The sequence below is a fragment of the Anabrus simplex genome, chromosome 1 (assembly GCF_040414725.1).
Source record: "Anabrus simplex isolate iqAnaSimp1 chromosome 1, ASM4041472v1, whole genome shotgun sequence".
Taxonomy (NCBI): Eukaryota; Metazoa; Arthropoda; class Insecta; order Orthoptera; family Tettigoniidae; genus Anabrus; species Anabrus simplex.
Genome location: NC_090265.1, coordinates 1,058,507,327 through 1,058,532,939, shown reverse-complemented (window position 1 = coordinate 1,058,532,939; position 25,613 = coordinate 1,058,507,327). Strand labels below are relative to the sequence as shown.

At 38.1% G+C, this 25,613-nt stretch overlaps 1 protein-coding gene across 1 annotated transcript in view; it reads right to left on the bottom strand.

Annotated features, from left to right (window-relative positions):
- LOC136857962 (AP-5 complex subunit beta-1) overlaps positions 1–25,613 on the bottom strand; it is a 185,897-nt gene that overhangs the window by 6,849 nt on the left and 153,435 nt on the right. Inside the window, exon 16 of the mRNA XM_067137099.2 lies at positions 11,195–11,289. Coding sequence (XP_066993200.2) covers positions 11,195–11,289 — 95 coding nt within the window. The remainder of the gene's footprint in view (positions 1–11,194; positions 11,290–25,613) is intronic.

Sequence of the window (25,613 nt, the reverse complement as noted above, 5' to 3'; positions counted from 1 at the left end):
CTAACGAGTGTGACTGAGTGGCTGAGTGAGTGTAGTGTAAATAATCGGGGACTCTGTGTGTATGTGTCATTGTAGATGGGACATGGGAAACTAAGAGAGAGAGAGCGCGAATCGTTTAAGTGTATAACCGTGTACTTGCATAAGTTGTAATCTCGGCTATCATCTGTGTGTGTGTGTAAATCTGTAATTGTAGTGCTAAGTTAATAAATCTTAGAAATAGGACGCTACCAGGTTCTGTACTCATTTATTCATTTATTTACCCCACCAACACGTTACAATATTTTAATTATATTTCTTTTAAAATGGAAGTTTACTTCCGTGTCAATCTGCAACCTTTTTTTTTTTTTTTTTTTTTTCCAAATATTGGGATAGTTCATTTCAAAAGTGGACAATTACATGGATGTTTGTATCAAAAATGGACAAAAGCCAATCTTGTTTTCAGAAATGGACATTGTCATATTTGAACGTGTTTTATACTGACTTAGACTGAAATTCCTAAGTGTCGACCATGATTTTCTTGTTCATAGGGCTGGAAATATGACACACACAAATTTTCACACATATAACGGGGGTTTAACATAGAGAAACAAAAATGCGGCTCTACTGAAAAATTAACAAAATGGCTTTTGTCCATGTTTGATACTAGGCACCTACGTATCCCTTAGAAATGAATTTGTTCACTTCCTTTCACCCTCCCCTTAAGTGCATTTTCCAAAAACAAAAATGCGTATTTCTTTATAAATAAAGGAGCTTCCAAATACAACTTTTACGTCTGCAACATCTTTAGTTTTTGAGATATAAGTATCCTCATACAAAGAATTAAACTAATTTTTCAATTATTTCATCCCCTTCCCTTAAGTAGATTTTCTGAAAACAAAGAAATACATATTTCTTTATATTTAAAGGAGACTCCAAATACCAATTTTCACCTCTGTAACATCTTCAGTTTTTGAGATATCACTATCCTAATAAGACGAATTCAACCCCCTTTTCAGTCCTTTTTACTGCTCCTTAACGTTTTTTTTTCAAAAACCAAAAATACACATTTCTTTATTTTTAAAAGATTACAAATACCAATTTTCATGTGTGTAACATGCTAAGTTCATAAGATGCTCTGTAGATATTCTCGTTTTAAAAATTCACCCCCTTTTTCAGTTCTCCTTAAGTGGATTTTCCAAAAATAAATTATCTATGTTTCTTTACTTTTACAGAAGTTTCCAAATACCAATTTTCACATCTGTATCAATTTACATTTCTGAGATATACTATAGATATAGGTTTTTTAAAAATTCACTCCCTTTGTCACTCCTGTTCACCCCCCCCCCCCATTAAATGTATATTACAAAAACAAAAACAAAATATGCATGTTTCTTTATTTTTAAAGGAGATTCCAAATACCAATGTTCATGTTTGCAACATCTTCAGTTTTAGAGATATAACTATACTCATAAAAGGTAAACAACCCCTTTTTCACCCCCCCCCCCCCTCCTTAAGGGTTTTTTCTAAAAACAAAAAAAAATGCATGTTTCTTTATTTTTAAAGGAGATTCTAAATACCAAATTTTACGTCTGTAAACCTTTAAGTTTTGAGATACAGATATGCTCATTCACCCCCTTTTTCACCCCCTTAGTGATATAATATCCATAAATCCTCCCTTAGTGAGCACCTACACTCTAATATAAATGTATTCCCAAAATTTCATTTCTTTATGTCCAGCAGTTTTGGCTTGGCAATGATGAATCAGTCAGTCAGTCAGTCAGTCAGGACATGTTATTTTATATACAATGATATATAGATTGCAACTACAGCCATAATTTACAAACTCATACTAAAACTTTAAAATTATGAACATGCTTACTGAGGACATGGAAATAGCCTAAATTAAAAAAATCTCAATTTCTACCTACTGGACAGATAGTTACAGTACTTCAACTTATCAGAAACACAGAAAATAATACTTGCCTCTTGCATTCAATAAACAACATTGAACTTATTCTGGTCAAGTTCAGAACAGTGTGATGCAGAAAATTTGTCATATCTATAGGATGCTAACACAAGTCTTGTTTCCAGTAACATTTCAACCCAGGGGATTAGTAAATAAAATGTTGGCCACAAACTAATTAGAAACTCGCTAAGCTTAGCAAAAGCTTTATGTTACTCTCCTCCTCTCAGCTTTCCTGTTAGATTTCTTTTACAACGAACATTTGCAAAGTACCTGACAGGAAATAGCTTAATACGATAATAGTGGAAACTCTTGCGAGAAACTGGCGACACTGCTTCTGCATGCTATCTAGCGGTTCGAGGAGATAACTACACTTGCTACTGCAGTCAGCTGTGTATGTTAGAAGTGTCAAATTTGTTATTCAGATAGTTTTGTGCTTGTTATGTATCACTGTTTCAGTTTTGGAAATGGCACAAAGAGGAGTTATTTAAAAAAGATAAAGCATAATTTGCCATATTATAAAAATAAAGTGCTGTGAGTATACCTGTTATGTGCTTACATACCTGTATTTTTAAATATTTATGTGAACATACTTTCTTTAAAGCATTTTTATGATTAGATGTATGCATTCAATCGATTTTCAGGTGTACTCTGTGATTGTCAAGAGCATAAGGGCAGATTTAGATGAAATTCTGAGAACCAAAGGACCAGAAGCTATGTAGTGTGCTCAGTTTTAGTTTCTTGTGGTATTTCTAATAATGTTATTTTGCTTTTGTCCCACTGCACTGAAACTATTGTGGTCAGTATTACACAATGATTATGCTTTCCATTAACTGTTAAGAAGGAGAACCACACATGACTGCAATGAAAACATTTTTCGATCATTATAGCAAAATAAAGTAACAATGTAACCCCAGATGTAACAAAATTTTGCAGTGCCAAAAGAGGTGTAATGGTAAATTAATTGTTCTGTGCATCTGATGACAGTAATTATGAATCTGATGTTGCAAACTTTCTTTTGACTCATAACGATGTGATGAAGTGCAAGTTTCAATAAACAGCATGAGTTAAGTCATCATGTAGATGATTATGACATTTATGACTATGATGTAATACAAGAAAATGCAGACCATTATGTCATGGGTTGGGTATGTAGCAAGTTTTGCCATGCTGAGTGAAGGGATGTATTGTCATCTTGTGATAATGGCGACAGTATGGGAAATTTAGACATAGAAATGAAGAAGAGTGATAATTCTAAAATTATATTATGATAATTATTTGGGGATATTAGGTCGTGTAATAATAAATAAATACCAGCTGACGCGTTTCAATCCTGCGACCAGGATCGTCTTCAGAGCAACAACAAAGCAAAATGGCTACGGTCCCTCCATAGAAAACAGACTCAAGATAGAGAGACCCTGTTAGAAATGTAGTTCATTCCAGGGCCTCCAGAGTCACAGAGAAAGGTGTTGACGAGTTAACGGTGAACTTGAGTTCCTATCCAGAACATTTCTGAGCAATGGCTATTCAGGGAAACAGATTGACGAAGTGCTACATCCTAAGCCAAAAGGCAGATTGTCACGTGATTCTCGTCCTTTGAGTCTGGCCTTCTTGCCATACGTGCAATCTGTCATGGATAGGATTGGCAATATTCTCAGAAAGCACAATATCAAGACCATTTTTAAGCCTAATATCACCATAGGCAATTGTTTGCGATCTGTCAAAGATCCTATTGGTTTAAACTGCGCTGGAATATATATGATTCCTTGCTCCTGTGGATCGGTTTATGTCGGCCAAACATGTAGGAAAGTAGCAACAAGGGTTAAAGAACATCGCAGGCACTTACGTCTTTGCCAGCCAGAGAAGTCTGCTGTGGCAGAACATGCCATACATAATGACCATCAAATAATTTTTGATGCAACTTCTGTCATTTGTAAAGAGAAACATTTTATTCCCAGAATCATTCGTGAGGCGATGGAAATTGCTAAACGCCATAATAATTTTAACAAAGGTGATGGCTAGATACTGAGTAGATCATGGCTACCCTCCATAGTAATGGAGAGACCGTAGCCATTTTGCTTTGTTGTTGCTCTGAAGACGATCCTGGTCGCAGGATTGAAACGCGTCAGCTGGTATTTATTTATTATTACACGACCTAATATCCCCAAATAATTATCATAATGTCATTTAGTGGTCGTGAAAGTCTACGTATTTATGTTTCCAAGTATGTGTGGGAGAAAGTTGTCTGCCAAAATATCAGGAACATTTGAAAATAGTTCTTGTTGGAAAGCACACATGGAATTAAAAGCAAATTAACTGACAGATGTTTTAAATCCATGAATGAATGTAGTGAAGGTATACGTAACAGCTGTACAAAATTACTGACTGACAAGTATTTCAAAGTCCTTATTAAGGCACATGTGAATAGAACAAATAATTCAAGATAGAGAAATCTTCCCAGTAAAAATATCAAACTGAAAAAGATATTGCATGTGTGATTTGCTCTTGGAAATGTTATCAGACTGCAGTCATAACATGACTACCAAATGTTTTAATTTACGGTAATACCTAATACTTTTGTTTTATTCTTATCACTGGTTCCTTCAGATCAACATTCAACTTCTTCCTTCCCTATATTATGTTAAAAGAACGACACATGTCTTAAAATCTGTAATTTCATTAGGTTTTCTAAGTCAAAATATGTAGTTTTAATAGCACGTTGTGTTAGTATTCTCCTCGAGCTGCTAAATGGCAGCACTAAGCGCTGTCGCCGCTACACTGCGTGGTAAGTGAGGAGAATGCTATTTGCTGGCAGATATTGGTATAATGTTGAATAAGACAGCTGTAAAAAGTGTTTATTGTACTAATTTTGGCTGCCCATGGCAGTAATTATACATATTTATGAGTCTGGCTACAGAAATTATGTGAGCATAAATGTTCATGACAAAAAGCACACTGGATAAATAATTTTTTTTATTTTCGATTCATTTCACTTTAACTGTATGCAATTCTGGAAGAATACAGAGAGATTTCAATCATCCCCTAAATCTCTGCTGATTCAAACTTTAGAAGTATATCCGATGCATTGATTGCAGTGTTCTCCCCAGAAATTTTTGTCAGCCGGGTGTCAGGAATGAGTAGCCAAGCAAAGAATAGGACGTAAAAAATAGATGTGATAAAATTTCAGTTTATTTCCCTCAGAACATTAATAATATCGGACTGCAAAATTGAACTATTTTGGTGTTATCACAAACAAGATATAACAGGGTATTTTGAACTTCTAGTGTTATACTGTTCGTTCATAATCATGTAACACGGTGGCTTACCATTTCGTTGCTGTGAAGTGCTAGACGGGTTTGTGACGTCATGCGTAATCACGTGCGATTCCATGCTAATCCAGGCACCGCTTGCACACAACACTATGTGGTAGTCAAGCTAAACATTTAAACTCCAATGTAATTGATGCAATTATTTTGAGAATAATGATTTTTCATTTTAACAGTTTTACAGTACTTAAATTTAAATTTAGAACATGCCACGACTCAAATATACATTAATATTATGGAACTGGCACATATCTAGGTTATGTTAGCCAGGCGGTCTGTGAAAACGGCAGGGCGGTCGCCCATTAAAAAGGTTCTATGGAGAACACTGGATTGTAAGGTTGTGATCAATTGCTAAGAGGTCAACCTTAGTTTTACATTCCTCTGAAGACACAACAAGCAGATATGCCTACCTCTAGATCTTTCACATCTTTTACAGCATATCTTACCTTATATGTGATAAATTTCATATATACACTTCATATTGACCTACAATTAAATTGTAATATAATTTATATAAATAAATTATTGTAATAAGATGCACCTTTTCAATACCTTTCAAAGAATCTATTAACTTGTTTTGGTCCAAAACTGGACCTTGGACATGAAAAAATTAAAACATTACATATTAAATGATCTTTGATTGGTGAATTTTTCACTAAATGAACTTCATACCAGTTCTGTATTGACTTTAAATATCTAAGATGAAATGAAATGGAAATGGCGTATGGCTTTTAGTGCCGGGAGTGTCCCAAGGACAAGTTCGACTCGCCAGATGCAGGTCTTTTGATTTGAATCCCGTAAGCGACCTGCATGTTGTGATAAGGATGAAATTATGATGAAGACGACACATACACCCAGTCCCTGTGCCAGGGGAATTAACCAATTATGCTTAAAATTCCTGACCCTGCCGGGAATCGAACCCGGGACCCCTGTGACCAAAAGCCAGCATGCTAACCATATAGCCACGGAGCCAGAAAATATCTAACATAAAATGCTAAAAGAATTTAATTGTATAAAGCCCACCTGTTCAATACAAGTTTGACATTTGACAAATGGTCTGTCTAAAATGCTACGAAGGCCATCCGGAAAGTGCTACCCATTTGCGCAATAAAGACACAGGAGTAAATATTAACAAATATACACATTTTTAATGGAAAGAGCATACTTTACACTACTTCTTTACATAATCTCCAAGCAAATTTAGACATTTGTCATAACGTGGGACGAGTTTTTGTATTCCAGCGTCATAGTCCTCCGCCACCAGGGTACTGAGATACGTAGCCATGGCTCGTTTAAGTTCTTCATTGCTGTCAAATCTTTTTCCCGCCAGAAAGTCTTTAAGCTTCGTAAAGAGATGAAAATCCGAAGGGGCCAAGTCCGAACTATACGGGGGATGGTCGAAGGTTTCCCACTTGAATTGCTGCAAAAGTTGTTGTGTTATCGTAGCTGCATGAGGCCTAAGAAGAATGGCGCCTGTAGACAACAGACCTCGCCGTCGATTTTGTATTGCCCGCCGTAATTTCTTTAATGTATCACAACACGCATTAGCATTAACTGTGTCTCCACGGGCCATAAAATCAATGAGCAATACACCTCGGCGATCCCAGAAAACGGTTGCCATGAGTTTCCTGGTGGACAGAACTGTCTTGAATTTTTTTGGTTTGGTTGGTGAATGAGAATGATGCCACTCCATTGACTGTCGTTTACTCTCAGGTGATGCATAACAAACCCATGTTTCGTCCCCAGTAATGATGCGAGTCAGGAAAGAGTCTCCTTCATTGGAATAACGTCCCAGAAACGTCAGTGCTGCAGCCATACGCTTGGTTTTGTGCTCCTCTGTAAGCATACGAGGGACCCACCTTGCACAGATTTTTGAATAATGCAGATGGTCTTTGACAATTTAATGAACAATTGTTCGAGACACATTAGGAAAATGTTCACAGAGTTCATCAATTGTGACGCGCTGATCGTTCCTCACGCATTCGTCTACTGCGCTCAGCAGTTGGTCTGTAATGACAGATCATCTCCTTGAACGCTCCGTCGTGTGTATTCCCCCTCCCCAGGATGAAGTTGCGACACCAGCGCCGAACAGACGGCTCGTCCATCACATTGTCTCCTTACACATCCCTTAATTGGCGATGAATATCACAAGGTTGAACGTTTCGTGCATTAAGAAATTTAATCACGGCCCTCACTTTACAGCTGGTGGGGTTCTCAATTTGTTTAAACATTTCAAACGATCACAGACACAACACAGGCAATGCTAGCGTCATGCAACCTTGCACAGAGCAGGCAGACAAGCCACTGATGCGGTCTGACCTTGCCCAGCGGCTACCCAAGTCATCAGCGCTTCATGCGGCGCTAACGGGTACTACTTTCCGGATGACCCTCGTATATAGGACATGTTTAGACCTAGCCTAGAGGTCATCATCAGCTAAAAGAACACAGAAGATGAAAGACATATACAAAAACACACTTGGCTTTTTGGTTTCGCTTTGAGATCCTGGCTATACTTGTATTCTCTGTGAAGAAATTTTACAGATTTCAAAACTTTCCGTTCCAGAAGCATGACAAACAGATAACATTTGACAGTCTTCACAATTTTAAAGTATTCCTCCAGCCAACCAACAGTTGTGGTAAATACGGTTGGACACACACCTGTTACAACTAGATTCATCCAAGATTGAGGCTATGAACATTTTAAACAAAGCTTTTTATTGCATTTGTTGATTGTATTTTATAAAAAAAAATTATGTATCACTGTTTTCGTATATGTCTTTCATCTTTTGTGTTATTTTAGCTGATGATGACCTCTAGGCTAGGTTGAAACATGTCCTATGTAGCTTTTTAGACAGGCCATTTATCAAATGGCAAACTTGTACTGAGCAGGTGGACTTCATACAATTAAATTCTTTTAGAATTTTAGAATTTTCCATGTGCAAGAAAAGTAGCAACCCTCTAATTCCTTTTTCTCCCTAAGGGTCATCTTCAATGCTTTTGCAGTACACGGTATTGCGTTTCTCCTCCTGCCAAAAAATACATGTTTCTGACACATTTAGTACAGTTAAGTCTGATGATGTTGGATAGCATTCTGTTCCATATGCAGGCGACAATGATTGTGCTTGCTTAGTACCAGCAGACTGAGTCCTCTTCTCACATGCTAAACACTACCCTCTCTTCTTCTGTTTCAACCTCTGATTTAACAAATGCAAGGAGATTGTCCGCCTGTTCCCTCAGTGATGTTTTAGCGCTATGTGTTCTTTGCCACAATCTCAGAGTATAGTTGGGTAAACAGAATTCCACTATTGGAAACAGAAAGACTGTGTAAATGTCCAACATATTTCCTAGTCCCAGTGTAAACAATTGTTTCCAAACTATCATAAAGTAGAGGAAGATCTAAACTACCATGGGTCAAAACCAGCTTCAGTAACTCTCTCATGTAGTACTTTACCAGCAGATCTTGTCCACCAAATCTTTCCTTTAGTGCAGTAATTGCTTTATCATAGTTTTCACCTGTTGTAGGAAAGCTTTCTACCTACAGTAGATATGACTATGCAAGCTCATGACTTGGGACCAATAGCTTGAATTAAATATTAAAACTTTTCTTCTTTTGACAGCGCAGAATCTGCATCAATATGTAAAACTTGGGCCTAAAATCCATATCCATTCAGACATATTTCACCTGTATACTGTATTTTACTAGTTCCATTTTAGGAAGATGAAAACTATGTCTTCTATCAAAGTTGCCCCCTGGAGTGGATAATTTACCATTACATGAAAAATTATTGAAATAAAGTAATCTTATCGTTCAAGGTAAAGTACTTAAACTTATATTCATCAATTCCCTCTAATTCCTCTGAAATTTTCTCTTCCTTTCATTAACATCATATATAAACAAACTAATTTCATTACCAAGAATGACTATTTCATTGTAATGACTTCCAAGCACATCGAAATTAGCATTCAGACTGCTAGTCTTAAAAAACAGATTATCAATAACCTTATACATCTTTGTAAACAGTGTTCTTACACCTTGTTTCTTTAATGCAGATTGCTAAGTGCTCAAATTTACTCATTTTGCCAAAAGAAACTAGCTGACATATACTTAGAAAGGAATTCAAAGATAATATTCTACTTTATTCTACTTCCATGCACATCCTGTCACTGTTACCAGATATGATTTATAGTCTATCTTTATATTCATGAAGCTGTTAGGAGGTTAGCATAAAACATACTAATCTCTCTTCATAAAGTCCGACTTGTTGGCTGAACGGTCAGCGTACTGGTCTTCGGTTCAGAGGGTCCCGGGTTCGATTCCCGGCCGGGTCGGGGATTTTAACCTTAATTGGTTAATTCCAATGGCACGGGGGCTGGGTGTATGTGTTGTCTTCATCATCATTTCATCCTCATCACGACGCGCAGGTCGCCCACGGGGGTCAAGTCGAAAGACCTGCACCTGGCGAGCCGAACATGTCTTCGGACACTCCCGGCACTAAAAGCCATACACCATTTCATTTCATTTCTCTTCATAAGTATGTATTCTCTACACACACAAGCAAAACACCTCTATTACAGAGGACTAATCAACTTTAACATATTCTTCACAAAAAGCCCAGAGAACACACCCCCTGTGAGTGGGGGACGAATACACCCATGGTATCCCCTGCCTGTCGTAAGAGGCAACTAAAAGGAGCGACCAAGGGATGATCGAATTAGGACCATGAGACTACTTGTAATTAGTACCATCACACAAGGAACACCATGGATCGCTTTTACTTGCGCATAGTACCACTATGTTAGGTACACAATAGGTTTAGGATTAGTAATGACTGTGTGTGAATCAGGGTGGGTTTCACAGTACCTGTGATTAGTACCACTATATGAGCAACACTGTGGATCTCCCTTGCCTATGATTAGTACCCACTACTAAGGAACACCACGGGATAGTACGAGTCCCTGTGATTAGTACACCTATGTGAGGAACACCATAGGTTTTCGTTGCCTGTAAATAACACCGCCATGTGAGAAACGCCATAGGTCTGTGTTACATGTGCGCATTACATTACCTGGTGAGTAGTACCATAATGTGTGGAATACCACGAGTCTACGCTACTTTTGATTAGTACAGCAACATGACAAATACCATGAGGGGCCGATGACCTGGATTTTGGACCTTTTTAGACTACAATCACCATCGATTCAGTGTTGTGCTTTAGAAGCAGTCCCTTGGTCAATAATACTATCATTTAAGGCTACTTTCTGGGAATGTGGGGCATTGTGGGTCGGATCCACTGATTGTTTTAAATTCATGTCCATCCGTTCATTCTTCATCATCACATTTAGAATTCTAGTCAGTGGATGATTTTGGAGTTTTAAATTTTCAGTACATTTCATCTCATTTTGTACTATTAGGGGCCAATGACCTAGATGTTAGGCCCCTTTAAACAACAAGCATCATCATCATAGAACACAGAATACATAAACAAAATATGTTGTGTTGTCATAGTGGCCAAAGCAATCAAAGGGAACAAAGATATGGATCAACACCATTGTCTGTCAATAGTGGCACTGGCATGGAGATAACGTCAAATTCTGAATAATAATAATAATAATAATAATAATAATAATAATACCGGGCAAGTTGGCCATGTGCGTAGAGGCGCGCGGCTGTGAGCTTGCATCCGGGAGATAGTAGGTTCGAATCCCACTATCGGCAGCCCTGAAAATGGTTTTCCGTGGTTTCCCATTTTCACACCAGGCAAATGCTGGGGCTGTACCTTAATTAAGGCCACGGCCGCTTCCTTCCAATTCCTAGGCCTTTCCTATCCCATCGTCGCCATAAGACCTATCTATGTCGGTGCGACGTAAAAAACACTAGCAAAAAAAATAATAATAATAATAATAATGCATTGTAAATGTAACTCACCAGGCACTGGCAATGGATGGAAGAAATCTGCGAACTCAATATCCATACGGTCTAAAGCACAGGTATGACATGTGCCTTCTATACTGAACTCAGTCCTGAAAAATAAACATCAAGTACACAGCTCTACTTCAACCAATCTAAAATCCAGAGCACTTAAAGTACCAATCGAACATGAAATATAGTTACTTACAAAAAATAATTGCTGGTATTCAACATACTAGAGAAATTATAACTCTCACATAAGGAAATAGGAGAAGGCTTCCAGCTAATAATACCACATCTACTCATGCACCCTAATTTTTTGTAAGGAACTGAGGGAGAAAAATAATCCCCGCTTATATCTTGCATCAGTTATTCTTCATGTGTCAATATAAATATGACAAAGTACACTCTGTGGCATGCATGCCTGTTCTCAGCTAAAGGTTGAACTGTCTCCCATTATCCTCCTGTTACCTTGGGTGCACCAGCTCTCTTCCCCTTATTTGGTGAAAGTCAGGTAGGTAATTCTGGATACTAAGTTATTCCTGGACTAATGAACTACAGATGGAATGTGACACTGCTGAACTGGCTGCAATTTCAGTCTACCAGTATACGGTATGTACAAGATGTAAGGTATAAGACTGAGTCCTGTATATTATCGTACCATAATCTGCCTTCCAACATGACTTTGCTTACAGGTGAGTTATGAAGAAGCATTCAAGTTTTGTGGCAATTTTTACATTTTAAGTTATTCAATCTGCGGAGAAATATGATAATCGTGCCACAGGCCGAGAATTTAATGTGACGGGGTATAATGTATAATGTATGATACTGGCAAAAACAGAAAGTTATCTTGAAAACAATATCGACTCAAGAAAAGCGTTTCTGGGCCCAAAAAGTGGAAAGTTTCCTGAGATCGATAATGAACTGCTTCAGTACATGAAATGTTTATATGATGATGGATATGGTGAGAGTCACAGGAAATGCTACAATTTAGAGCATGTGAAATAGCAACAAAACAAGGTATTAGCCATATGGAACTGATGGTGAACCGTGTCTGGGTAGTGTGATTCTTGAAGAAGAAGCAGAAATGCCAGGGAAGCATATTCAGAAACAATGGAATCCTACAATAACACTTTTCTTAATATTCAATAACATGTTACGGAATATAATAAAATGCAATCTATTATGTGAAATGACAAAGCTTTATTACCTTAGAAAATATTTTATTTCTAATCAAATTTGATTTACTAACCCAATTTTATGCTCAAATATTTAGGGAAAAGTTAGAGATATATGCGAGTAAACATGGTATTACACAGTGTAATAGCTAATTTAGCCTAAAAATGTATGTAAAGGACAATGTTAACTGTAATAATAATAATAATAATAATAATAATAATAATAATAATAATAATAATAATAATAATAATAATAATAAATTTGGATTACCATCAGAAGATGTGTAGTGGAGTAGTTATATGCTATCATACTACACTTGTGTTTTCAAAAATCTATGCCAGAATTTAAAATATTTCATTTTTTTTTTGTTTTAAAATAGGTATTGGTATGTTTCAACATTGAAATTAACTCTCAGGATCTGTAATGGTATGAGGCTGATTCCCATGTTGTTTTATCCCTTTAAAACAATAATCACCACCACCATCATGTGTAATTGTAAGCAAGGTTTTTTCCTATTAAATCTTTCATAATACTTCTTCTACGTACATAGTACACATATGTTTATATTACAAACTGTGCCAGTGAGATTATTTAGACTAAATATTGCACCCAGTTCTCTCTTGTCACTGGTAGGTACGCCTGGTGGCTACGATTGTTATGGCGTCAAGTTTATATGGTCTGACACCATGGTTAGTTGGTTCGAGTCCAGTTGGCAAAAAAAAAAAAAAACACCATGAGGGCATATGACACTGTTGATGTTGATTCATCCATTGGATGGGGACGTAAAACGTTGAGCAGACTCCTTGGTTTTATTCGGTAGGAATTGGCAATGGGCCAACATTGAGTTTCACCCTCTCCCTACATCATCCCCATCATCCTCACCATCCGAACATCTAGACATGAGGTAGCCCATGGGTGTCAAATAGAAAGACCTCACCAGGTGAGTCGAACATGTCCTCAGACACTCCAGATACTAAAAGCCATACGATACATACTAGTAGGTTCAATTATTGCAAGCCAGCTGCTGTATTAAAGCAGCTAAGCGAATAGCTAATGTGCCTGGGCGAATAATATTTCTAATAGTTTCAATACAAACTATAAAAGGTATAAGGACAGGGGGTGTTCCTTGAGGGATTATGTGGGCAAATATATGGGTTGTATGATTAATTCATCCATATAATATGAAAGATAATCAATTGCATTCAGAGGTAGAAACACTTCCAGAGCCCAAGATCAGAGCTTTATACCTGGGATGATGATGATGATGATGATGATGATGATGCCCTTCAGACTGTTGGAAGGTGTAAAAAAGTATATTTGACACTTCACATTGTATAAAGCCAGCATGTAAAATATCATATGTCAATTTCAGGACCTACCAGACAAAATTAAAACAGGTTTCCCAATAGATTTATGGTTTCTCTATCATCTGGTACAGTAAAAGGGAATGTCAAAATTGACACACAGCCAACCTAAATTGTGTCGAAGTTGGGGCATTATTTTAAAAAAATCCACGGCACTTTGCGCCCTTGAAAGGGCTTTGGCCTGCTCAGCCCGAAGGCCTGCAGATTACAAGGGGCCGTGTGGTCAGCACGACACATCATCTCGGTCGTTATTCTGGGCTTTCGAGACCGGGGCCACCATCTCACCGTCAGCTAGCTCCTCAATTCTAATCACGTAGGCTGAGTGAACCTCGAACCAGCCCTCAGGTCGAGAGAAAAATCCCCTGACCTGGCCGGGAATAAAACCCGTGGCCTCTGGGCAAGAGGCAGGCACGCTACCCATACACCACGGGGCCGGCTGAGGTATTATTATTATTATTATTATTATTATGATTATTATTATTCCACAGGGTGTGGACATAAAGCTTTGAGTAAACACCTTGGTGTTATTTGGCAGGAGTTGGCTATGTGCCGACATTGAGTTTCACCCTCTCCTTACTTCATGATGATGATGATGATGATGATGATGATGATTATTATTATTATTATTATTATTATTATTATTATTATTATTATTATTATTATTATTATTATTATTATTATTATTATTACGGTTGTTGTTCATGCCAGCCTCAAGGTTTAGGAGCTCTGGGCTTGATTCTCTGGGTTCAATTTCTGGATAAGTCCTAGATCTGAGGGCTGGTTCAAGGTTCACTCAGCCTATCTGAGAACAACTGAGGAGCTATCTGACTGAGACAGCAGCCCAGATCTAGAAAATCAAGAACAGTGACAGAGAAGGTTCAATGCATCGACCACTCATAACCTCGTAATCCACAGGTCTTCCAACTGAGCAGCAGTAGGCGAAGGGCTGTAGAAACATGGGGCTTTTTAAAAAATTATTATTAGTAGCAATACTGTCTGACTCATTGGCTGACTAGTCAGTGCCGTGGCCTCTGGTTTAGAGGGCCCTAGGTTTGATTCTAGGCTAGGTCAAGTATTTCAGTCATATCTGATCTATCACCATCATCATCATCCCAGTTGGTTATTGTACGTGAATGAAGTGCTTGTACTCTATAATATTAATGTATTAAAAAAAATAATTGTGAGGTTCTTCAGTCCATCAAAACCAGTTCAATTTTTGTTTGAGTCATCAGTCTATAGACTGGTTTGATGCAGCTTTCCATGCTACCCTATCCTATGCTAACCTTTTTATTTGAGTCATCAGTCCATAGACTGGTTTGATGCAGCAATCCATGCTACCCTATTCTGTGGTAACCTTTTCATTCTGCGTAACTGCTGCATCCTACATCTGCTCTAATCTGATAGTCATATTTATACCTTGGTCTATCCCTACAGTTCTTACCCCCTACACTTCCCTAAAAAACCAACTGATCAAGTCCTGGGTGTCTCAAGATGTGTCTTATCATTCTCTCTCTTCTTTTTGTCAAATTTAGCCACAACAACCTCCTCTAACCAATTCGATTCAGTATCTCTTCATTCATGATTCATCTATCCCTCTCACCTTCAGCATTCTTCTGTAACACCACATTTCAAGAGATTCTATTCTCTTTCTTTCTGAGCTAGTCATCGACCATGTTTCACTTTCATACAATAGGCTACCACACTCCAGACGAAAATCTTCAAAACATCTTTCTAATTCCTATATCAATGTTTGAAGTGAGCGAATTTCTTTTCTTAAGAAAGGTCTTCCTTGCTTGTGGTAGCCTGCATTTTATGTTATCCTTACTTTTGCCATTGTTAGTTATTTTACTACCAAAGTAACAATATTCATCTACTTCCTTTAAGACTTCATTTTCTAATCTAATATTACCTGCACCACCTGACTTCATACGACTGCACTCCATTACTTTTGTTTTGGATTTATTTATTTTGATCTTGTACTCCTTTCCCAAGACTCCGTCCATACCATTCAGCAATTTCTCCAAATCTTCTGCAGTCTCAGATAAAATAACAATATCATCGCCAAATCTCATGGTTTTGATTTCCTCTCCTTGGATTGTGATTTCCTTTCCAAATTTCTCTTTGATTTCCTTTACTGCCTGTTCTACATAAACAATGAAAAGGAGAAGGAGGAGGAGGGGGGGGGGGGGGGGAACTGCAGCTTTGCCTCACTCCTTTCTGGATTGCTGCTTCTTTTTTCATAGCCCTTGATCCTTATCACTGCAGATTGATTTTTATATAGATTGTATATAATTCTCCGTTCTTGGTACTTGATCCCGAGCACCTTCAGAATCTCAAATAGCTTGGTCCAATCAACATTATCGAATGCCTTTTCTAAATCGTTGAACACCACGTACATGGGCTTGTCCTTCTTAATTTGATTCTCTAAAATTAGATGTAAAGTCAGGAGTGCTTCACGTGTTCCTACCCTGAAGCCATACTGATCTTCTCCGAACTCAGTTTCAACTTGTCTTTCCATTCTTCTGTAAATAATACGTGTTAAAACTTTGCAGGCTAAACTAATGGTATGTCACTGGCTTTCTTGGGAATTCTGCCAAAAATCAGACGGCACTTCTCCTGTCTCATATATCTTACACACTAAATGGACTAACCTCACCATGGTGGTTTATCATAAAGCAATCAGTAATTCAGAGGGAATATCATCAATTCCTGGTACTTTGTTCCTATTTAGGTCTCTAAAAGCTCTGTCAAATTCTGACCTCAAAATTGGGTCTGCCATTTCATCAGCATCAACAGCCTCTTCTTGTTCCAGAAACATACCATTTAAGTCTTTACCGTGATACAACTGCTGTATTCCTGCCATTTTTCTGCCTTGTCTTCTTTCCCTAGAAGTGGTTTTCCATCTGAGCTCTTAATATTCATACACCTACTTTTCCTTTTTCCAAAGGTTTCCTTGATTTTCCCGTATGCAGCATCTAATTTTCCTAGGACCATACAACCTTCAACATCCTTGCACTTCTCTTTCAGCCATTCTTCCTTAGCTGTCCTGCACTTTCTGTCCACTTCATTCTTTAATTGCCTGTATTCTTTTCTGCCCTGTTCATTTTTTACATTCTTGTATTTTTGTCATTCATCAATCAGGTCTAGTACATCCTAAGTTATCCATTGATTCTTAGTTGATCTTTCATTTCTTCCTAACATTTCTTCCAGCAGCCCTACTGACCTCACTCTTCATGACTGTCCATTCTTTTTCCTTCAGCCTTTTTTTATCAGTTCTTGTGCAACATGTTCCTTGAAACAATCTCTCACACTCTTTTCTTTCAACTTGTCTAGATTTTGTTATGGTTCATGGTGTGGGTTACTGTAGTCACGTCCTAGTTCGTGAACCACGGGCAATGGCTGAGTGTCCTAGTAAGTGGTCCTGAGAGTCGGGATACCAGTTGCTATGGAATGGGAGTGGGCATCTCGGACATATTCTGAGTCATGGCCCTCCTTGTGCTCAGGCGGCTAGAACTATACAATTCACTAGTGGTCCATAACCCGTTAGAGGAGAGATCCTCACTTGGACTATGTGCAAGTAGGGTAGCATCCTGCTTCATGAATTTACCGAGCTCAGAACATTTAAGCCTCGGACCTAGGGGAGTAACGGAGTCCCACTCCCATTTGACAGGCGAGGGACTCCTTGGAAACAACTTGGCGAATGAAATGGAATTCGATGGGGAGCTATCAATATTAATGGGGCATATGGAAGAAAGAAAGTAGAACTGGCTGAGTCAGCAAAGAAGATGCATCTGGATGTGCTAGGAGTAAGTGATATTCAGGTAAGGGGAGATAACGAGGAAGAGATAAGAGATTATAAAGTGTACTTGACGGGTGTTAGAAAGGGAAGGGCAGAGTCTGGGGTAGGGCTCTATATCAGGAATACCATTGCACGCAACATAGTTTCTGTTAGGCACGTAAATGAGCGAATGATGTGGGTAGATTTGTCAGTTGGAGGAATCAGGACTAGAATTGTCTCCGTGTATTCACCATGTGAGGGTGCAGATGAGGATGTTGACAAGTTTTATGAAGCACTGACTGACATCGTGGTCAGGGTCAACAGGAAGGAGAGAATGGTGCTAATGGGCGATTTCAATGTGAGAGTCGGGAATAGAACTGAGGATACGAAAGGGTGATTGGTAAATGTGGGGAAGATATGGAAGCTAATGGGAATGGGAAGCGTTTGCTGGACTTCTGTGCTAGTATGGGTTTAGCAGTTACGAATACATTCTTCAAGTATAAGGCTATTCACCGCTACACATGGGAGGCTAGGGGTACCAGATCCATAATAGATTATATCTTAACCGACTTCAAATTCAGGAAATCTGTTAGGAATGTACGAGTTTTCCGGGGATTTTTCAATGATACAGACCACTATCTGATCTGTAGTGAACTAAGTATCTCTAGGCCTAGGGTAGAGAAGGTGAAATCAGTCTGCAAAATAATAAGGGTAGAAAATCTTCAGGAAGAAGAAATTAGACAGAAGTACATGGATATGATTAGTGAGAAGTTTCGAGCAGTAGACAGTAAGCAGCTTTAGGATGTAGAAAGTGAATGAGTGGCATACAGGGATGCTGTAGTAAAAATAGCAAGGGAATGCCTAGGAACAACTGTGTGTAAAGATGGGAAAAGGCGAACATCTTGGTGGAATGATGAAGTGAGAGCAGCTTGTAAACGTAAAAAGAAGGCTTATGCCAATCAAGGACTGTGGTGATGTTTAGAAAACTCACAGAGGCTTGCAGACTGAATGCTGAAAGGCATGACAGTCTATAATGATAATGTATGTATGTCTAGATCCCATCTCCTTGCATTCCTTCCCTTCTTCAATTTCTTTAACTTCAGATGGCATTTCATGACCAACAAGTTGTGATCAGAGTCCACATCTGCTCCTGGGAAAGCTTTGCAATCCAACATCCAACATCTGGTTTCTGAATCTCTGCCTAACCATAATGAAGTCTATGTGATACCTTCCAGTTTCTTCAGGTCTCATCCACGTATACAGCCATCATTTGTGTGTTTGAACCAAGTATTAGCAAGGACTAAATTGTGATTGGTGCAGAATTCAACCAGCTAACTTCCTCTTTCATTCCTTTGTCCCAATCTGAATTCTCCTTCTCTTCCTTGGTCTACCACTGCATTCCAGTCTCCATCACAATTAGATTCTCATCACCTTTTGCATTACTGTATTAAATCTTTTATCTCTTCATATATTTCTTTTGATTTCGTCATCATCCGCTGAACTAGTAGGCATACAGACCTGGACTATTGTGATGAGTATTGGTTTGGTGTCTATCTTGACAACAATAATCCTTTCATTATGCTAATCGTAATAGCTTACCCGCTGCCCTATTTTCCTATTCATTATTAAACCAACTCCTGCATTTCTCCTGTTTGATTTTGTGTTGATAATTCTGTAGTCGCCTGACCAAAAATCTTGCTCAACCTGCCAAGATACTTCACTTATACCAACTACATCTAACTTTAGCCTATCCATTTCCTTTTCAAATTTTCTAACCTACCACAACGATTCCAAGTTATAACATTCCACACTCTGACTCATAGAATGTTGATATCATTCTCTCTAATGACTGCTCCCCTCTCGTGTAGTCCCCGCCTGGAGATCCGAAAGGGGGACTATTTTACCTCTAGAATATTTTACCAGGGAGGAAGTCATCATCAGTATACCATTCATACAGAGAGAGCTGCATGTCCTCCGGAGTTAGTCGGCTGTAGTTTCCCGTTGCTTTCAGCTATGTAGCAGTATCAACACAGCTAAGCCATGCTGAGTATTATTACAAGGCCATATCAGTCAATCATCTTAGACTGCCGCCCTTGTAACTTCCGAAAAGCTGCTACCCCCCTTCTGATGAGCCTTTCATTAGTCTGGTCTCTCGACAGATACCCATCCGATATGGTTGCACCTGCGGCTCGGCTATCTGCTTCATTGGGACGTGCAAGCCTCCCCACCATGGCAAGGTCACATGGTTCATGGGGAGGATAAGTTCAATATAACATAAATTTATAAAATATCTGGAAAAGAAAACATTTAACTGATTATACCTGAAAAAAAATCCATTAATTAAAAAGCATTATAACATGTTTTGTTCTTGAACATCATCAGATTCTATCAAATAACATTTTAAATTTTAAAAATATATAATATTGTGAATTAATAAATTCTATTAAATTTTGTTTTATACCCTTCTAATACTTGAAAATTAGTAATCTTAATGAAGTGTTCCAGTAGTGCTCCCTCTCTCTTTACTAGTCCAGCAAAGAATGCTAGTTGCTTTACGTCACATCGACACAGATAGGTCTTATGGCGACGATGGGACAGAAAAGGCCTAGGAATGGGAAGGAAGCGGCCATGGCCTTAATTAAGGTACAGCTCCAGCATTTGCCTGGTGTGAAAAAGCAAAGAATGCAAGGTGGCCCCATGCTCTGTCATCGACATGAGGCCAGCTGGCTAGTTTGTCTGCAACTTACCGATGTAATACCCTTCAGATTGTTGAACAGTAGAAAAAAAGTCCATTTGACACTTCACGTTAGATTATGTTAGCCTCTAGTGCCACATTTGGCACTTACTGGACAAAATTAAACATTATTATTTTCATATGATTTTTTACCTGTGAGTGTGGTCATCATCTGCAGGATCAGGAAGGGTGTATAGTTTTCAGTTCCCTTTTCGTATAATATGGACTCTTGCTCATAGCAACATTCAGTGAGGTTAACTTTTCATATGTACCTTCTTGAGGAAATGTTATTTGTTAAACATATTTAGTATTCCTTTACCGCATTGGCTAAGTTCAGGTTGATACAGAAGTGATGTTAGGAAGCATATATAAAGTCACAATACATTTTATATTGTTTTCCAGACAAAAACACATTGATGAGAATGTTTTAACCACTTACGGATTTTTGGACACCGTTATGCCATTAATATAGATCAGTTGATAGATTATATTTACAGAATAATGTCTATGGAGAAGTGCTATATTTTTGTATCCTATTTTAAAACAGTGGAAGGCAATGGGAAACTGCCAATGTGATATTTTCCCTTAATAATCCCATTATGGTTTCATTCACTTTGTATGTTCGGGAGTTTCAAGTTTTCCATGTAGTTCTTCAATGGAGACAGGACTGAGAGAAGCCCCTGTATCAATCAGCAATTTATCCGTGTGTGTCACTGAAAAATTGCAACACAGAATGTTCGTGGTCTTTTGCAATCAAACACAAACTGGATCTTCTTGAATTCGGTGAGATACACTCGAAGGGATGTGGCCATATTATGAAACGCAAGAAGAACACCATGTACCCTTCCGGATGAAAGATTCAGAACAGGAATGGTGTTGCTGTAGTCATTCCCAAGAGTCTGAAAAATGCTGTCCTGGGATATGAATCCATCAACGACAGAATCCTGTCCATCAAGATGAATGCTCCCCCCCCTGCAAGATTAACATTGCTCAGGTGTTCACAGCAGCTGGTGAGGAAATCAAAGAGTTCTATGAACAGCTAGAATGTACCATCAACAAAATACCAAACAGGGAAGTACTAATAATTCAGGGAGACTTTAATGCTAAGATCAGGGATATTACTAAGGGTAGTCATTTGAGATCTTTGGTTGGATCATATGGTTTAGGTGAGAGAAATGAACAAGGAGGATGCTTATTGGAATTCTGTGTTGACAATGATATAACTATCTGCAACACACTCTTTAAGCATCATGCAAGGCAACGTCACACACGGATTTTGCCTGGTGACAGAGTCTTATTAGTCAGACAACGATGGAAATCTTCTGTCCTAGATTCAAAGACTTTTCCTGGAACAAATTGTGGTAGTGATCATAATAATATGTTAGTCATGAAAATGCATATCAGACTCTAAATCATGAAAAGAATTGAGAAGAGGAGGACTTAATGAATTGAAAATCCCTTCAAGAGTTTGGAGAACGAATAAGACCAACACTCCACGAATTTCATTGATGAGACTGAATCAGTATTCCATACTTGAGATAGAATTTAAAAAATGGTTTACTCATCCGCCATAGAGCCTGAAAAGTTGTCACCAACTGCAAAACAACCTTGATTATTGCCAGACATCAAATTTGGATCCAAGTGCATATTTTGTTTGCTGACATGTAGACCTCCAAAAACTGACAAGGAAGTGCATCTGAAGATGAAATTGGATGAATTATTAAGTTTAATAGTGCATTTATTTCAGATTAGTACGTACATTTCAAATTAACCGAGTGCTTCCTTATTAGGTATTTACACACCAAAATGCCTGGCTTGTCACTCATCCGTACCAAGAATCAGATAAATATTGCTTCAAAGGGGAACGAAAGGGCACTACAGGGGAAATGGGTTAATGGACTATAAGAAGTAACACGTAACAAACACCCAGGCGACTGGAGTGGGACATTGATGATGATGATGAAGAAGGTAACTTCCTTGCTGAAGAGCTATAGGAACCTCAGAACCCTGTTCTTATGAACAAAAATTACTTTGCATGCACTGCTCAGAGTTCTACCTGCTCTTGAAGGCAATGATGTTACCTCAGGCATGTGAATGTGAGTTAGTTAAATATTTCAATGCTGATCTTCGCCGGGTTGTTAATAAACTGTCCAGTCACGTGTTTCCAAGTTTGACTTAGCAAAGTCCCAGACAATGTTAAAGAAGTAGTAGAACTTACCTTGCAAAATGCTGAATTGGAGGTGACAGATTATACCACAGATGGCAAAATAATTTTTTGTTGTGTTTGTGACAAACAGGTTCTCTATGAAAAACATACTAGCTCACACAGCACTCTAATACCTCAGCTCATACAAATGCTAAACAAGTTGGTAGTGGCAAGACAAAACAAACCTTACTGACACAAGATTTTCCATGCACTTTGGGACAAAATGAACTTACGTGAGATTTGTGTTACTCAATGATATTTGCAAATATTTCATGGAATAGATTAACAAATCCTCATTTGCATAGTTTTCTATTCTTCAAGAGTCTTACAGTTTGGAAAGCATACTTAGACAAATGTTACAGTTCAGTGATGGAAGAAATTCGAAATGAGTTACCCGACTGTCTGATCTGGGGAGTTGTAGACAAAACTAAGGATGCATGTGATAGATACAGTATGTAGCAAACATGTTGATCGGGAAGTTGAGTGGAGATGAACTGGGTACCCTGTACCTTATCTCTTGTAAAGTGTTAAAAATGGCAAATTATTCTATAATCGCTCACTTTGTCAAAGATTCAATATGCCTGCTCTGGCCTTCGGGTGGAAATGACAGTCAGCTCCAGGTATTTCTGACTGACACTGCCAGCTATATGTTAAAAACAGCTGCAGCACCGAAGGTATTTTATCCTAATTTGATTCACTCAACATGCACAGCTCATGGCCTTAACAGGGTTGCATAAGAAATAAGTGCAAAATTTCCAAAATGTAAACAAACTAATATCCACTACAAAGAAAGTTTGTAAAACTGCCTCTCCAGATAGAGGCTTACAGGAATTGCCTACCAGACGTTCCTCTTCCTCCAGAACTAATCCTTATGTGCTGGAAAACTTGGATTAAAGCTGCACTTTTCTATTGTCACTATTTTGATGGAGTGAAGCGTGTAATTGAAGGATATGTCAGTGATACCAGCACTATCGAGGAGACGAAAGTGGCCTTCAACAATGAAATGGTTCAAAGGGAACTGGCACTTATCAAGACACACTTCCAAATCATACCAGAATCATTTAAGAAGCTAGAAACACATGGACTGCGTGTTAATGATTGGTTAGAGATTATGGAGAAAGTGAAGTGTGAACTGGAAAGTATCCGAGGAAACCTCAGACTCCATCTGCAAACAAAATATTGTGATGTTCGCAAACGAAATCCAGGTTCCGACATCATGGTAGCTATAAACAAATTCCGTATTTACGCGAATAATACCCGCATATTTTTTTTAAAATTGAGGCACGAAATTGGTGTGTGGGTTTTATTTGAGTCAATGTTAGCATTTTATTTTTTCAAAATCAGCCTTCCTAAAGTTAGGGTGCGGGGATTATTCGCGTAAATAAGGCGTATTTACACGAATAATATCTGCATATTTAAAAAAAAAACTGAGGCATGGAATTGGGGTGCAGGTTTTATTTGAGTCAATGTTGGTATTTTTTTTTCAAAATCAGTCTTCCTAAAGTTAGGGTGCGGGGATTATTCATGTAAATAAGGTATTTAGCTGGTACTGATAATGTGAATCTACCAGAATGTTTAACACCTACCCTTGCTCCCAAATTCAAGTACTGTCCTGTCACATCCGTAGGTGTAGAGAGATTGAAGCTAATTTTAACAAACAACACACAGATTTATACCGGTACCAGAAACCTTGGAGAAAATTGTTTAAGTGTACTGAAAAGCAAATTATGGACAAGAAAAGTAGGGTGTGCAGTGTAAAATGAAAGTGGAATGTGTATTTAAGTTTGTTTCCTTTTTTAAACACGGTTTTCTTACAACCCTCCTAATTATGATTTATAATGTGTATTAACACACTGTGTCTTATCTAGAAGACATGTGCACGTTATAACAGTGAACATTGATACGTCTCACAAACAATGCACAGATTGTTTGTACTAGTGGAACAGCCACAGCTGTAAGTAGAGAGTGATTTTTTGTTTTCCATTCAGTTGATTATCCATAATTGTGATTTTATATATTGGTGTGGGTGAATAGTGTGTTTAGTAAAGGAATCTTATGTTTGTATTTTATAAAAGTGTTTAATAGCATGTAAATACAGTAAAACCTTATTAATTCAAAGTCGTTGGGACGCAAAAATCGGACTTTGAATTAAGTGATTTCGAATTAACTGCCAATTCGTAATTCGGAAATGCCAACCCTTGCCGCACCAAAAAATATTCTAAGACCCGTGCTGCATGCAATTAACCTTGATTCACAGTTTAAACCTTTCAAATGCCATGGAAAAAAACTATTTCCAAAATGTATCCAACAAGGTGCATTTACAATATTTGAATTCACAATACACTTGGATAACTCACTGACAAACATAACCTCACACAACGAAAGAAGAAAAAAAAAAAAAAGCATGATATAAAGATGAGGAGAAATCTATGCTGGTTCCCCTGTGCAAGTCCTTTATTCATTGGATTACTGAACTGAATGCACTTTAGATGTCCTGTACTTGCATGGAAAGTACACATTGCCCTTAAATCATCGTAGTTTATGGTTTATCGAACTTTCCTATGACGAGGGGAGAAAGTCTCTTGCTTCCATCTGCATTAGAACACGGTACAGTGACTCTATCCTTGTACGATTTCCTGCCATGGTACTTCTCTCGTAATTTAAAAATGCAAACCCTTTCCGCATCACAAAGTGTTCAAAGGCATATTAATGGATGTAATCACCTTGATTCACAGTTTAAACCTTTCAAATGCCTTGAAAAATTTTTTTTAACCTGAAATGTATCCAATGAGGTGCATTTACGTTACTCAAATAATGCACTTGGATAATACACTGGCAAACATAACCTCAAGTATCGAAAGAAAAAATGCATGATTCAAAGACGAGGATGAATTATGCTGGCTCCCCTGTGCAAATCCTTTATTCATTGGATTACTGTACTGAATGCATTTTAGATGTCCTGTACTTGTACAGAAAGTGCCCGACGCTCTTAAAATATCGTGGCTTATTTAATTTCCCTATGACGTGGGGAAGAAGTCTCTCGCTTCCGTGTGCATTGTACAATTTCCCGGCTGGCACTTCCCTCCTACAAAACTATAAGTCCGTTTGGGCTTGGCATTAAAAAACAATGCAGTTTCATCGGCATTGATAATATTGCTTGGTGCATATGAATTGTT